The sequence below is a fragment of the Phaseolus vulgaris genome, chromosome 6 (genome assembly GCF_000499845.2).
Source record: "Phaseolus vulgaris cultivar G19833 chromosome 6, P. vulgaris v2.0, whole genome shotgun sequence".
Taxonomy (NCBI): domain Eukaryota; kingdom Viridiplantae; phylum Streptophyta; class Magnoliopsida; order Fabales; family Fabaceae; genus Phaseolus; species Phaseolus vulgaris.
In genome coordinates, this window is record NC_023754.2 from 4,802,052 (window position 1) to 4,818,978 (window position 16,927).

The 16,927-nt window shown below is 36.2% G+C and overlaps 3 protein-coding genes across 3 annotated transcripts; all 3 read right to left on the reverse strand.

The window, feature by feature from the left end:
- Nucleotides 1-2,073: 2,073 nt before the first annotated feature.
- LOC137830981 (linamarin synthase 1-like) lies at nucleotides 2,074-4,410 on the reverse strand. Its single transcript, XM_068638435.1, has 2 exons — nucleotides 3,821-4,410; nucleotides 2,074-3,156 (listed from the first exon to the last, which is right to left on the reverse strand). The coding sequence occupies exons 1-2, from the start codon at nucleotides 4,326-4,328 to the stop codon at nucleotides 2,216-2,218; spliced, it is 1,449 nt and encodes a 482-aa protein (XP_068494536.1). The 5' UTR covers nucleotides 4,329-4,410; the 3' UTR covers nucleotides 2,074-2,215.
- A 9,262-nt stretch (nucleotides 4,411-13,672) lies between these two features.
- On the reverse strand, nucleotides 13,673-14,083 carry LOC137833264 (uncharacterized). The gene has a single exon (XM_068641625.1). It carries the CDS (start codon nucleotides 14,081-14,083, stop codon nucleotides 13,673-13,675), a length of 411 nt encoding a protein of 136 aa, XP_068497726.1.
- Nucleotides 14,084-15,090: 1,007 nt separating this feature from the next.
- LOC137833265 (uncharacterized) lies at nucleotides 15,091-15,687 on the reverse strand. Its single transcript, XM_068641626.1, has one exon. It carries the CDS (start codon nucleotides 15,685-15,687, stop codon nucleotides 15,091-15,093), a length of 597 nt encoding a protein of 198 aa, XP_068497727.1.
- Nucleotides 15,688-16,927: the final 1,240 nt, after the last annotated feature.

Genomic DNA, 16,927 nt, shown 5'->3' on the forward strand with positions numbered 1-16,927 from the left:
TCTCTGTGCTCAAATGTTGTTTGATGAATCCAAAGGGGGAGAAAAATAGATAGCTCGACATGCTAGGTGGTACAGGGAGTTACACTCTGACCCTAAATTTGGTTTATGGTATGATTACTTTCAGCTTTTGTATTTTGGTATTTGGTGCAGTACATGTGTTGATCTTTCTTCAAAGCAACAAAGCTATGGGATTTTGTCTCCATCAAACAGTGGGAGATTGTTGAAGATGGATGTTGCTCCCTTCAAGACTATGTGTTTGATGAAGCCAAATGTGCAGTTTTCTTTGTTGTTTGTGTTTGTATTTAGGGGTTGTCTTATGTTTAGATTAGAGCTTGTTTAAAGTGAGCTTTTTGCATCATGACCCACCTCTTAACCCTTATCCATGTGATAAGAGCAAACACAATGTTTTATAAAAATGTTTTTCACATGTTTTGCCAAAATATATTTTACTGCACAGAAAATGAATCTATTCTTTCTTAAATAAATAGATTCTTTCTTAAACTGATGTTTTGCTAAAAGTTTTTGATAACCTTAGTTTGTGCATCAAGAATCTTGACTCAGTCTTCATACTATCAAAACGACTGAGTTTCATCTGTTCAAATATCTCTTGTTATCCTTTTGAAAATGAATATGTTCTTTCTTAAATAAATAAATTCTTTTTTAGTCTAGTGCCTGTTTCTTAAGAGGTTTCCCTATCATTATCTTTGCGCCAAGAAGATTGACTAAGACTCATATAACTAAGCTACAACCTTTCACAAACTCTTGTTGCTTTCGAAAATAAATCTATTCATTTTATTTTCAATTTGTTCTTTTTATAATTGCTTTAACTGTTTTTTAAAAGTCTATTATAAAATGTCTCTAATAAAAAGAGAGTTGGTTCTGACTTAAATTTGTTGTTGAGAAAATGAGTTTTATAATAGAGATTGAGAGATTTTAGCATGTGTTCTTGAAAGATTTTTTAAATCAGAAACTGTGCTTGTTCTTGTTTTGGCTCTAAGCTTGGTTAGAGGTGTTGTCATTGTTCTAGGCAATCTGCTCTATTGGTTTAGTCAGATTTTTTCTTTCTCGTTTCAGGTGTATTCCTTTCATAATTCATTTCTTTGTAAAGTGTGGTTGTAAGACTCTTCTTGATAGGGTTTCTTGAAGTGTTGTGTGTGCTGAAATAGAGTTTTTCAGTTAGGTGTGCCTTGTTCTTGTAAGGTTCAAGAACATTAGGTTTTGTAATTTTGTGTACAGTGGATTTCACCTTGGATAAGGGGAGACTGGATGTAGCTCATTTGAGTGAACCAGTATAATTTTGGTGTGTTCAATCTTTTTTAATCCCTGCACTCAATAATTGTTGCATAAGCTGATATGTCAATAAATAAATCTATTCAATTGAAATTGAATCTGTTCATTCTGGGTTTGTTCATATTGTTCTTGTGTTCTGGAAAACCAATATGAATATATTGGGGAAATCTGTGTGTACTGCTGGAAATAATTGAAATACTGGTTATGTGAAAATCAACTCAATCAATTGACAAGTTTCACTTAAGTGGATGATTTTATATTCAAGTATTGTATAATAATTCAACTCTCTGATTTGCTTATGCTGGAATTCATGTGAACATTGCTCGTTGATCAATTCACTTAATATCAGGAACTCACATCTCTGAACTACTGGTTCGTTAATGTAAACAGAAAAATAAATCTGTTAATATCAAAATAAATAGATTTTTTTTCTCTGTCTTGTGATAAAACTGAATCTTATTGAAATTTTTAAAAGCTCAATTCACCCTCCCTCTTGAACTTTGACATTATTGAACCGAACATCACCAACTTCCTCTTCACGCATTCATCATTGCCAACATCCTTCACACTTCAATCATGTCTTTCGGTGTCTCATTCCTCACTTCCACAAGTATGAACCATGATTCACATCACCCCTGTAACTTACTCACTAATTGCCTTATCCTTTATTTTTAAATTTCCTTCTATAATACAACCTCCATATATTGTCCTTATTTTCTTGCGTAACACAATGTCAATTAAGATATAATATACGAATAAGTGTTGGATTATATCATTCAGAGATTAGGTAATAGATCACCCAATATTATTTCAATGCAAAGAACACATACAATAGTTCACTTATTCATCTGCTGGCAGTGCAAGTTAATACATTAATTGGAGAAAAAGATTGTTATCCCAGTAAACTTAATCATAGAAACAGGAATCAAATAGCATTGTGGTGAAAAACTTCCTTCATTAATTTGTAGAAGTTGTTGTAAGATGATCCTCCAATATCAGTAGCTCTTATTGCTTTCTTCTTCCATTCTAAGGATTTTTGTCTCATTTGCATTCCTTTTTCTCCTTTCAACATTTCTGTCACAAGCTTTGTTATCTCTTCTCTCTTCACATCATGATTAACTTCCATTCCTATCCCCCAATTCGCAGATACATACCTAGAATTTGTTTGTTGCTCAGCAAAGAAAGGCCAACAAATCATAGGCACACCGGCAGATATGCTTTCAAGTGTAGAATTCCAACCACAATGGGTTAGAAAGACCCCAACAGATGGATGAGATAACACTTGCTCTTGAATGCACCAACTTGTTATATATCCTCTATCCTTGATCTCATCAAAGAACTCTTGTGGCAAAGTTGCAGAATCATCTGCTACTATATCTGCCCTTTTTATCCATAAGAAAGGTAGCTTGCTATTTGCTAGTCCCCAAGCAAACTCTTTCAAGTGATGATTTGACATTATTGTAATACTTCCATAATTAACATATATCACCGAGTTAGGTTCCCATTTGTCCAACCATGTTAAGCAGTTTGAGTCATTCTTCCATAAACTTGACCCAACTGACACGAAACCCTTTTCTTTCTCAGGAAAATGCTTACCAAGGAAGTCAAGTGGACCAATGGTATATATGTTTGGGTTCTTTTCCCTAAGGGCATCAAGGGCTTCTCCATCCAAGTCTTGGAATGTGTTTATAATGATTGAAGACGATCTCAAACAATTTCTTGCCTCAGAACCCAAGAAATCAAACATAATATCATCCAACGTAGTGACTCTAATAAAGCTTGGAATGTCCTTCAGTCTAATATTTTTCATTCCAGAGATCCAATCTAAATTTTGATCCAAGGTGCCATCAATCTCAAAATTTTCATCTAAATATTAGACAAAAATAAATTATATAAGATAAATTCACCTTTTCATAAATATAATAAAAAGATTTGTTGTAATCTTAGATGAAAATGACTTTTTTTTAAGAAGAAATGCTAAAAGAAACTTACTTAACAGTGCAATATTGAACGAAAGTTAATATTAAAATTTCGATTTTTAATTGGCTGGGTCAACTATAATATGTACGGTGTTGATTCCCTCTGAACAAGAAAATATAGTTAAGTTTCCTCGAATTCAACTGTTTGTGGTATGAAACTTTGAATACTTGAATCGAGTCCTATTATATATATATATATATGAACAAATGTTAATATTAGGTATTTTTTAAGTATAAATTATAGTGATATTAGGAGTGGAAGAGCCTTGTAGAGGAATCACTCTTGTTCTTACCAAACTTACTAAACTGAAAAAAATAGCTCTCCGCATAATATGTCATTATTCTTCCTTCTATGTAATATAAAAATATTTTAACATCCTAAAAAATCATAAAGTCTCGCTGTAATAGTTTCTTCTTTACTACAATGAAAAAGTTTAAAATTTGGTCAATAAATAAAAAATAATTTCATATAAGAACAAAAAATATACTTATCTCTTAATTTTATATAAGTAATCACGAAAAAGAACAGCAACATAAAAACAAAAACGTACCTTTGAATGGAACAATGCCTCTTTGAACCAAATCATCGTATTGCAAGTATCCCACAAAACCACATGCTGAGGCTGTCCAAATTTGAACTTCTGGTATACCCAAATCCTTCGCAACTTTTCCAGCAAAGCCCATAACCCCATCAGCAATTATGCAACTAATTGGAGGAACGTTGCCCGAAGAATTCAGCTTCAACACCAAGTCTTTGAAAGGGCCATAACAAGTTTTTCTAGTTGAATCACAGAGCATTGGAATGTCCTGAGTTGCATCCTTATCAGAAGGTGGCAATCCATCTGGTATTGTCTCAAATACGAAATCTGGAAGACCCTTAACAAAGTCTGCTCCATGGGACCTAACAAAACGGTTGTGGTTGAACTCAGTGTTCACATAGGTTATGTGGAAACCCATGCAATGAAGGAGTTTGGCGAATTTCATGATGGGTTTTACATGGCCCTGCGCTGGATATGGTACACACACAGCGTGAGGCTTTGATCTTTCAAGGGAGTCCATTTTCTATGTGGAATGTTCAAATAACAGACCTCAACACAAAAACAAGAATGGGTAAAGGATAAGGTAGTGAGTGTAGTGCGTAGTTTAGCTTCCATCATTCGATCTTATATAAAGAAAAAAGTGATAAATTTCAATTATATTTAATTCAAACAAACTGTTAGCATAAAAAATAATTAGATGCCAATCTTTTATAAATAAATAACGTCATACATAGTTCGTCACGTTGGGTATTTAAATACAAAAAAGTTATTTTGACCACTGAAAAAGCAAACCACTCACTTTATAAATTATTATAATATATATAATAGTATTTTAAATTAAAAAATAAAATAAATATAGTCAAAATATTAATTTGTTGAGTGAATGCGTTTTACGTGTGAAACTATATATGAATCATTTTTCTCTTTCGTGGGGTGTGGCCAGAGACTAAAGAAGCTTTGCGGTATCCATAACTAGAAGAATAGAAATTAGACATAAAATAAATAATTAAACTTTTGCATTTTAATTATCTAAATACTTTTATTGTAATTTATTATCTAAAATACTTCATGTGTAATTATTAGTTGGCTAATTGACATATGATTATTTTGTTTAATGAGATTTCTTCCCAAGTCAAGTTTGTTAAGATTTTTCGTATGGCTAACAAATAAGTAAATAATTAAATTAAGTATTTAAAGAGTATTTTAACCTCTTTATAGAGTAAAGTTTAGGCACACCAATCTAAAATCTCATATTTTTATATATAAAAAAAAAACATCTAGTTCACAGTAGTAGATGTCAAACACCACTACCAGAAAAAAAATAAAATTAAGGGAGATTATTTAGTGAAGGTTAATATAACTTTGATTCAATTAACAAAGGTTTTTTTTATCTTTCATTAAGTTTTTATTATAAAACCTCAGCAAAATAATGGAGGTTTCTTAACTTCCGTTAAATTTCAAAGGTTTATTCTAAAATTTCAGCAAAATAATAGAGGATTTTTTAACTTTCAGTAAGTTCCAAAGGTTTATTCTACAACCTCAACAAATTAACGGAAGTTTTTTTATCATTTAAGTTTCAAAGGTTTATTCTAAAATCTCAACAAAATAACGAAGTTTTTTTTTAACCTTCGTTAAATTTCAAAGATTTATTGTAGAAACTCAATAAAACACTTCAATTTTTTCAAACTTAAATAATTAATTTTAATTAAATCTATTTATAAATAAATAATTTAAAACTACATAGTTTTAATATATTTTATAAGCAAATTTTCTAAAATTTTGAAAGTGCAACTTTACATTACAAATAAGTTTTCTAAAGTTTCAAAAATTTATTTTTAAAACTCAGCAAAATAACCTTGGATAATAAGTATTTCAACAGTATTTGCATATTTTGTATGATTGATGGTAGTTGGTTTATATAATTCCTAGTTTTTTCTGTTATGAGCTCATATTTAAAAAGAAAACTAACTTATTTTGTTTTATCTTTTGATGTACGTATATTTTATGTTCAATTTTAGTTTTAGTTATAATTGTTAATATTTAATTCTCATAATTTTGAAATATTTTAAATTAAGGTCTTTATTTTAAAATGCATCTAATAATTAATTCACTGTGAAAGTGAGAAGTAATAAAATTAATTTCTCCTCGCAATATGTTTTTGTAATCTTTAGCCAAGAACACACATGGTTTTGAAGCCCACATCTGACAGATAATGCAATTATTTAGGATATATAAAGCAGTGGTAAACATCAGTTGTTGTCGAGTTAGATAATAAAGGATTGTGACCCAAGTTGGGACAGTAAGGTGATGGAAGAAACAATATTGGAGTAAGAAGAAGATAATGCCTTCTTTAGAGTTTCTTCTCCTTAGATATAATAGACATAAGTGTGGTTGAATTGTGATTCCTTGCTAGGAGTGTCGTCGGTGGCCATTGAGTCTGTGCTGGAGAGCAACGTGTCTATGGGGTTGAAGGTTATTTCAAATGGCAAGTCATTTTACAGAAATTTTACAGAGGTATTTAACGGAGGTTTTGAAACCCATGGTATTTTACAGAGGATATGAAACTCATGGTATTTTATGGAAGTTCTTAAACTCATGGTATTTAACAAGGGTTCTAAAAAACTTTTATGAGGTTTAAAAAAACCTCGAGGAACACATTCTCTGAGGATGGTTTAGTAGGGGAAACTACAACCTTGGATAAATGACTTAATAGAGGTTTTAACCTTGGATAATATAAAATTAAACTCCTATTAAAACCATATTTTCTTGTAGTGGTTGTACCATGTAAAACAATCCTCATTGCATGAATAATATGTCTTTGACATAATAATTTTACTAGACTTAGTTCTTAATTATGTCATTATATGATTTTACATATGATTTCATATTTTTTCAAAGTATTTCTATATGACCACTCTCAATAAAGTTTTCTTTCCCGATAAAAATAAATGAACAAAAAATCAATTCTCTTTCTCAACTATAATAAATGTAACATATTTAACCTCATTTCCATTGGATTCAGTATAAAATGAACTTAGAATAATGAAATAGACTTCATCATCATATTTTGGATTATAAGTTCATAACCCTATAACGTGGTGCCTATGTCATATTCATGGCAGATTGCCAATTGCAAATTGGTTGGGGGTGGTAGGGCCTCTGGATCTGGACGACATAAAGGATGGGGTTGATGATGTGGTTGGGTTTTGGGTTTGTAGTTGGTTCTTGGTTTGGTTTTGTTGCTGGAAGGTAAATGGATGGTATAGAATGGTTTGGTTTGGTTTTTATTCACCTTACATGCATGATCACGTGGTTAATGTGAAGCATAGTGGAAGGGACAAAATGGTTGGCTATTTGGTTTTATGTGGTTATCCTTGGGTTGGGTGCGGTGAAGGATGGCATGGAGCAGAAGTGGTCCACGCTCTGTTTGTGTGCAGGCTCTCGGGCTCTCTAACAGCAATAATCAATCCCTTAAGTATATATAGTGTTAAGAAGATTCAGTTGTGAACATGGAGGTAACCTCTTGTCAGCATGCTTTGTTTATGTGCTGCTTTTGAGATGCAATTTGTGGTCGTGCTTTTTGTTTGGAATAGTTGCTATGGCGGAGACCACCCTATCACTATCTGTTAAAGTCGTTAATCTTGTAATAGTCTTTCTGTGCTGAACCTATGCAGCTCTCTTTTGTTGAGGGGAGGGTTCCTAAATAGTTTAAGTTCCTTGTTTAAGTTATTCCATTTTATTCTATTTATTCATTGCTGATAAAAACAAAACTTCATAACCCTAGTCCATTTTCATTTTGGGTGGAAGATATGTATTAATTTTTTTTATTGCAGTTAGAAAGGTAAGAGTTAAACTAAGAAATAGATTGCAAAGGATAAAATAGGGTATCCTGAACAATTTCAATAATAGGGTTCATTGATATTCCTGATAGTAGACGCTATAACACATACAATTATACTTAATTCGATGAAATTGTTTGATCGAAAAGGGAACTTTTTTTTCAATATCACACTTTAAGAGTTATTTTTTGGTTGACATTAATAAATTGATTATTTTTAGATAATGATAGATAGAAACAACAATTGTAAGGAATAAATGATTTTTCGAACCAAAATTTAATTGAATTATTTTTTTATTTTTGTTGTATAAATTAAAATAATTTTTTATTGTATAAATTAATTTAATTTTAAATTAAATTAATTTTTTAAAGTTTTATTTGAGTTTATTAAGATTTAATTAAATATATTTGACTATTAAACTTTTACATTTTTATCAATAAAACTTTCATTTTCATGTTATTATTTTATTTTTAAAATTACACACATTTTTTCTCTGCACTAATATAAGATTTTCCAAAAAAAATTATCATAGTCTTTTTTCTTAAAAGGTAGAAATTAATTATATTCTTTATAGCAAAGTCAACGAACACAATCTTTTTATTATAATTTTTTCTTGAAAGATACGAAAATTAGTGTTCCATATAACAAATAAACATACTATTAATATTTTATTGAGATTTCAGCCTAAGAGTAAATGAAAAGAAAAGATCAAATATAATTTGTTGCCACTAAAAATTTGGTAATTTATGTTTAGTAAAATTCCATAGATTTTTACAATCAATACTATTCAAATAAAAAAAAATACGAAAAAGCAAAAGTAAAAACAAAACTAGTTACTTAATTATTTTCTTTAAAAAATTCAAACATTTCCAACTATATTTTGATTGTATTAATTTTGTTATATATCAAAATAACAAACTTAATAGAAAAAAATTCATGATTAAGGTCCTCATATCCTAACCTTCATGATTAAGGTTCTTATATCCATGTGAACGAAGAATATATAAGTATATTGTGAAACAACATTAGATTTATATTTGTGTTTATAAATTTTTTCAATATTACATGCATGTAGTTTTATTAGTTAAGTCACAAGTGTAGATATATTTTTAGTTGTAAAAATTCATAAATAGGAATTCATTGATTTTAAGATGTTTCTCTTCCAAACTCGTTTCTTTTGTTCTTGACTTCATAATTTTCTTCCTCATACTTGTTCAATAATCTTTCATAATTCAAACTTAACATTGACAACAAGCATGACTTCTCTTAAGTATTTTTATTTTTTAGAACTTAGACCATTGTTGAAGTATCATTTTCTAGGTTGAAAGACACTATATATTACTTTATTATGATGCACTATTAATGAAAAAATGACATTTATCATTTAGATATATATTACTAACAAAAGACTATAACATTGATGAGCATTGGTACATGGAAAAGTAATCCTAAATCCTCCCATCACTCACTCATAGTCATAAAAAGTGAAATATTATTCTCCACTAGCTTCCCGACCTTCTTCACCATGGAGGTTGAGAGCGACAAAACATCCATGTTACCAACATCGTCCCTACCACCCAAACCTCAATTAACCCAAGATGATTCACTAGTGTTATTGGAACCATATCCCGTGTATACCCACTAACCACTAGTTTCGAACTTCGCTTGAAAAATAACTATTAGAAGAAAAGAAATACACGATTTACCTCTCCAATCATCTATTCAACCCAACAAAATAGAAGATAAAATAGGATAAGTGTGGAACCCCCATACTACCTATTCATAACAAAAATAATTTGAATTGACACGACACTCTCCAACCATCAAATTGTTTCCATGAATGATTTGATCAAACAATCTTTCAAATCCCCTATAAGGATATGAATTGAGGCATCTTAGACTCTTCAACGATTATGTTCATCCGAGCTTGGACAAATATAGCCAACTACATGTTGGATAACCGAATAGATATGAAAGAAATACATTTTTCTTTTCAAGACTCGTCACTACACTCAACTCTGGGAGGCTAGTGTACTGTTCAACATACCGACCTCTATTGTAAATAACAACATGCCTCCATTACCGTGGCACGTGTCAACATCTAAACCTCTTGACAAATTACCATTTAATCAATCAGTTTGTAGGATTATTACTCAATCACTCCATTATCACTAATTAAGTCTAAATCATTTTTAGAACAAAGATTAAGAAGACGTATAGTCTACTTAGACCTAGATTAACCATATCCATATTTATAACAGTCATCACTTAAATAATATAAATAAGTATATATCATACTTATAACAATCACCACTTAAATAATATAAATAAGTATATATCTTAAAGTAAATGATAATGATACTTTCAAAATTTACTAAATTATTTTTTTTCTTGACTTAATGTCAAAATATAATTAAAGATACCTGGCAAAAAATCAAAATTGAAGAAAAAAAATGAAAAATTAAAGCTAAACCAAAGAAAAAGAATAAAAAAAACTAAAACAAAGAAAAGAAATAAAAAACTAAGACTAAAACAAAACCCGAAAACGAAAACCGACACAAAAACTAAAGAGGAAAAAAAAGATAAACTAATTGAAAAAAAGAGAGAGACTGATGTTGATTCGCGTTATAAAAAGAACGGATGAATATGTTGATTCGCGTTATACAAAGAACGGATGAATAGTTTTTTAAAGTATTCCAAATATTAAAATAAGAGCAGAGATTAAAGAAGCTTAAAATTTGATTTTTAAAATATTATTCGTAACAAATACAACTCTAGAAATTAAATAGTATAACACTATTGTTGCATATAATTAAATAGCTTGAATAGTATAACACTATTGTTGCATATAATTAAATAGCTTGCATAGTATAACACTATTGTTGCATATAATTAAATAGCTTGAATAGTATAACCCATTTGTTGCATATAATTAAATAGCTTGAATGAAAGCTGCTTTGGGAGCTGTCAAAATTAACTATTGTTATTTGCTTGAAAAAAAAAACATTGATTGAAATATAAAACAATTAAATTGATAACGTTGAAACTTGTTCTCGTCGGTTAACTCTAATGAGGATCTTAGGGCCGCCTGTCTCTTTCTGGATTTGCGCTTTCCTGGATCGAAGCACTCTATACCTGCAAAGACAAAAGGGGATCCTTGGCGGCCGTTTGCACTTTGACGCTCAAGTCAACACTGGAGCAGAGAAACAGTATGCGTGTGTGTTCTTGCCGGTCGACTCCCTTTGCCGGTTGACTCTAACAGCTGCTTTAGCCCTTCGATCTTGCCTGAGAATCGTGCCTTCTTGATTAAGAAACCTCTCACCTGCAAAGACAAAGGGGCGCCCTAGCGGCCGTTTGCACTCCGACGCTCAAGTCAGTATTAAGGCAAAAAAATACCAAGTGTGTATCTTAGCTTCAGTCTTGAAAACTGCATACCTTACTTAGGTTTTTAGCACCTTTTATATAGGCTGAAACTAGGGTTTACCTTTACGTTCTTGCCCTTGACTAGGGTTCCTTGCAGAATGTCCTTGCATCGCTATTCATAGAATCTTAGCATATTTGGCACATGAACTTCTCTTAACTGGAGTGCAACGAATAACAAAGTGGCCGCTTGGTACCAACTTGTGCACCTAATCTCTAGCGCCATCTGCTTACGCCATTTGTACACACCTTCCTCTTCTTCTTCGAAGTCAAAGATCCTGGGAAGAAGTTGTGGGTTAGTTTTAACGGGGTGGCTGGTAGGATGCTCTTGACGCTCTTCCAGTAATCGTATAAGGGGTTCAAAAAGAACTTCTTCAAAATCAGAAGCAATCGGAGGGACCCCGCCCTTCTTGATGGGTTTCCCTTGTACTGGACGGAGAAACCCATCCTTCAGAGATCCCGAAGTCTTGAGGACCTAGCCCCTTAAGAGCTGGGGGTATGCGAGTTCCTCTCTAGACTCCCTGCTCCCTTCAACACTTTGGAGCTGCTCAAACATGAGTTTAGTTCGAAAAGTCTTAAGGCATACATTGGTATTTTCTAGTTCCCATACTTCCTCTTTCATCTTACTTTCGCTTGCCATCTCTATTCGTCGTTTATTTCCTGTGTTAACATGTTGTCTATGTGCAGATATGGGCTTTAGCAACGCCAAGAAGAAGAAACTAGCCGATCTGCCGGCCAAGCGAAAGGCGATCGCTGTCGGGGAGGCACATCAACGCCCATTGCTCCCTCGGCCTCAGCTACTCCTGCCTCTCACCTAACTGAACCACCCTCCGCAGCTGACAGGCCAGAAGGTGGTGGCCGTCGAAACTGACGACGAAGAGACATGCACCGACCTTGTCTTCAAAAGGTCAAGAGTTGGTGAGGCCGTGGCACCCTCGACTTTTGCATCGGGTGGGATCGCGACCTTTATGGACCATCCTCCCAACGCCTCCTCTCCACTCCCCTTTGCTGTGCACGAGGGTGGAGGGGAGAGTGCCCCCGAGGGCCAAGAGATGCCTTCCACCTCACCACTTCCCTTGTTGCTCCAAAAAATATTCAGTCGCTCCAAGGCCAAGAGGTGGAGGAGGGCTTAAGCGGCAATCTCCTTCAGGAGCGCGTGGTCGATGTCCTTGGGGACCTCTTGATTTCTTCCAACCTTGCGCTTAACAGGACCCAAGAGGCCGAGGACCTCAAGGTTAGGGTGGCAAAGCTCGAGGAGGAACTGACCACCAAGACCAAAACTTTTACCAATCGCGAGACCGCTATATACTTGGAGTTGGCAGCCTTCGTCAATCTGAGAAGGACACCAAGAAGGCCCTTCATGACAAGGGCCAAGAGGCGGTTGAACTAGAAGTGAAGATCATGCCTCTTCGTACCCGTGTCGTCGAGCTCGAAGATTTGGTGGCGGAACTAAAGGGAAAAGTGGCTAATCTGGAAGAGAGGGCCACGCAGCGCGAAATCCTTCTAGGGAAGGTTGAGGGCCAATTGGCAGAGAAAACTGAGTCCTTGACTGGGACGATTGTGTCCTTTAAAAAGACAGAGGAGGAGCTCACTAACGACGCCGCTGACGCTTACGGTGAGGGGTTTCAAGATGCCATTGCTCAGTTTGCCTGTGCGCATCCTAAGGTGGATCTTACCCCCTTTGGTGAGTCTAAGTGCGTTGTTGATGGTCAAATCGTGCCACGATAATGACTCCATTTTGTAATTCTATTTTTGTTGACGAACAAACTCTATTGTATGTATACCTTTATAGGTATTTATCCTTTGTTTAATTGTTGCCTTTATCCGCTTCGCTTTTCATACGACGCCTCTGATTTAGGTTCGCCCTTTAGGTAGCACGTTTGTTTCGTATGTTGTTCGACCTCGGAGTTAAAACGCAAGAGGGAACACACGTCTCCACTTGGTGTTTCTAACCCGAGTGAACGACATTTCCACGATTTCATCCTCGCTGTATAAAGTCAAGGGATAGTTGATCCTTACTAAAGTCAATGAGCGAGTCCTTGGTAGTGAACCATACTATTCTTTGCCTTGGTGAACTTACACGAGAGGGGCTTATTGGGAAGACCAAACTACCTCTGCTTCTATGTGTATCACTTCAAGGAAAGAGGTTCCTTTAGTTTCGGGAACCATACTATTCTTCGCCTTGGTGAACTTACACGAGAGAGGCTTATTGGGAAGACCAAATTACCTCTGTTTCTCTGTGTAACACTTCAAGGGAAGAGGTTCCTTTATTTCGGTGGACCATACTATTCTCGGGCTTGGTGAATTTATGCAAGAGGGAAGTCCACTTGGGGGACCATACTTCTTCCGCTCTTAGCTTATCACTACAAGAGAGAGGTTTGTTCATTTTAGCGAACCATACTATTCTTGGGCTTGGTGAACTTACACAAGAGGGAGGTCCACTTGGGGAACCATACTACTTCCACTCTTGGCTTATCACTACAAGAGAGAGGTTCGCTCAATTGCAATGCACATTTCTTAACTAAATATAATTTATTCGGGTGACCTTGTTAAAAAACCTTTTCAAGGGAAAAAGAGTGTCCCCTTAAACATGTACAATGCAAGATTAACTAAAGTAAAACTTCAGTTTGGTCGCGTTCCAAGTGCGAGGGATCGCGCCAGATTCTAATGTCTCGAGCCTGTATGCTCCATTCCCGAGGGCCTCCGTTACTCTGAAAGGACCAGTCCACTTGTGAGATAGCTTGTTTTCTAACTGGTACGGGTGGGCCTTCCTCATTACCAAGTCGGTGACCTGGAACTGCCGAGGTCTCAGCTTAGAGCTGTACTTGTACTCCACCCTCATTTTCAAGGCTTCAACTTTAATCCTTGCTTCCTCCCTCACTTCATCCAGTAGGTCCAAGTTCACCTTTCTTTCCTCGTTCGACTCCTCAACCACGAAGTTCTGGAAACGTGGTGAGTTTTCCTGGATTTCTACTGGGATCATAGAGTCCGAACCATACTCCAAGCTGAATGGCATTTCCTTGGTTGTGGACTGAGGGGTAGTGTAGTAGGCCCACACGATTCTATGAACTTCTTCTGCCTATGTCCCTTTGGATTTGTCCAACCTTCTTTTGAGACCTTTGAGCAGAACTCGGTTGGCCGACTCGACCTGTCCGTTCGTCTAGGGGTGTTCTACTGATGCAAATACTTGCTTTATCCCCAGTTCCATACATAGCTTACCCAATTGTTGGCTTGCAAACTGGGTACCATTATCGGATACCAACCTCTTTAGGATTCCAGAGTGGCACACTATGTTTTTCCAGACGAAGTGCTGGATTTTATGGGTTGTGATCTGTGCCACCGGTTCAGCCTCGATCCACTTTGTGAAATATTCTATGGAAACCACAAGGTACTTCATTTGCCGTACTGCCAAAGGGAAAGGCCCCAAAATATCGATTCCCCAGGTATGAAATGGCCATGGGCTATAGATCGATCTCAACTCCTCTGGGAGCGCCTTGTGCCAATTAGCATATTGTTGGAACTGTTTGCACCGCTGGGCGTACCTCGTGCAATCTTCCCTCATTGTTGGCCAGTAATACCCTACACGAATGGCCTTTGACGAGAGAGATCGGCCACCGATGTGACTACCGCATATCCCTTCATGTAGCTCTGTCATGATGCGTGCATTATTCACCGTCTACACATATCAGGATGGGATGGGTGAATCCGTGTCTAAACAATTCTCCGTCAATGAGGGTGTACTTGGCCGAATTTTTCTTTATTTTCTTGGCCTCTGTTAGTTCTAACGGGAGTATCCCATTAGCCAGTTAACGCTTGTAGGGCGTCATCCAAGTTTCTCCTGTTTCAACTTGGTAAATTTGTGATGAAATCTCCTTAATGGTCGGGTACCTGCTTATACTGGGTGTTTTCATCGTCTCCTGTCTCAACGCCGATGGCTCCTCCTTGTCCCTTCTAATATGCTAACTTGTTGAATTTCTGCCACATTGTTCGCGGTGGTTCGAGGTGTCTTCAGGGTCTCCTAAATCACCATCCTCTACCTGCCCCCTTGCCCGAACTGACGAGCTTTGCAAGCAAGTCAGCTTGGACATTCTGTTCTTTGGGCACGTGGACTAACTCGAATACTTCGAACGACTCCTTCAGGATTTGGACATATCCCAGGTATGCGGCCATCTGAGGGTTTTTAGCTTGGTATTCCCCCGCAACTTGGTCTGTCACTAACAAGGAATCGCTCTTTGCCAACAACCCATTTGCTCCAATCTCCTTAGCCAACAACATTCCCGCGATTAGGGCCTCATACTCTGCCTGGTTGTTGCTGGCCTTGAAAGCGAACCGTAGGGCCTGCTCAATCAGCAACCCATCCGGTCCCTCCAAGATAACACCTGCTCCACTGCCTTGTTGGTTTGAGGAACCATCTACAGAGAGTACCCACCTGAAATCTGCCCCTTCTTGGTGTGTGGCTATCGAGGAGAGTTCCACTACGAAGTTGGCATAGATCTGGCCCTTGATGGGGCCTCTAGGTTCGCAGTGTATGTCGAATTCAGACAGTTCCACCGCCCATTGTGCCATTCTCCCCGCTACATCTGGTTTTTGCAAGACCTTGCGGATTGGAAGGTCTGTCATCACTATCACGGTAAAGCTCTGGAAGTAGTGGCGAAGTCTTCTTGCTGAGAATACGACCGCTAAGGCTGCTTTCTCTAAGGCCTGGTATCTCACCTCTGGCCCCTGTAAAACCTTGCTGACGAAATAGATTGCTCTCTGGTCTGATCTTGCTCTTGTAATAGGGAACTTGTTGTTCCTCTTCAGGCACTGGAAAAAAGGGTGTCCCTTGTCTCCTCCAGTCGATTTGCTTCTATTCCTCGTTTAGTGAGTAGGAAACCTAAAAACTTTATTGCCTCCACCCCGAACACCCACTTCTTTGGGTTCAACTTTAGCCTGTACTTTGCTATCGTGGTGAATAGCTCTTCCAGGTCAGCTACGTGTTGCTCCCTCTGCTGGGAGGTGACCACCATGTCGTCTATGTACGCTTGGACATTCCGCCACAACATAGGCGCTAGTAGTCTGTCCATCAATCGTTGGTAGGTGGCCCCTGCATTTTTTAGCCCAAAGGACATGAACTTATAGCAATAGCACGACAGTTCTGTCATGAACGCGGTCTTGTACTCGTCCCTAGGGTGCATCATGATTTGGTTGTAACCAGATAAGGCATCCAGGAAGCTGAGTAACCTGCATCCGGAGGCACTGTCCACCAAAGCATCAATATTGGGCAACGAGTAAGAATCCTTTGGGCAGACCTTGTTGAGATCCGTGAAATCGACACACATCCTCCATTTCCCATTGACTTTCTTTACTAGTACCACGTTGGCTAGCCACTCGGGGTACTGGATTTCTCTGATGTGACTAGCCTTTAGCAACTTCTTTGTTTCTTCCCATGTGCATTTCTTTGAATTCAATTTGATAATTACTAGTAATATATATATATATATATATATATACATATAGATATGTATATACTGTTAGAAAAGATGGCTTTAAACTATAGGGGGGTGAATTGTTTAAAGGGGTTTTCGTAAACTTTTCAAAGCTAGAATGAACTTATTTCAGAAACCAATTGATTAAGCAATTCAGTTAGCCAAAACAGCAAGCAAAACTGTAATACCAGGAAAAACAATCGGTTGTTTCTTCGAAACAATCGGTTGTTTATACTAGCAAACAACAAACAAACTGAAATTAAAGAGTTAAGGATAGAGAGATTGTACACAGTTGTTTATACTGGTTCACTTAAAACTAGAGCTACATCCAGTCTTCTAAAAAATCCTGAGGATATCCACTAAGTAACCACACCTTGATCACTTACACCACA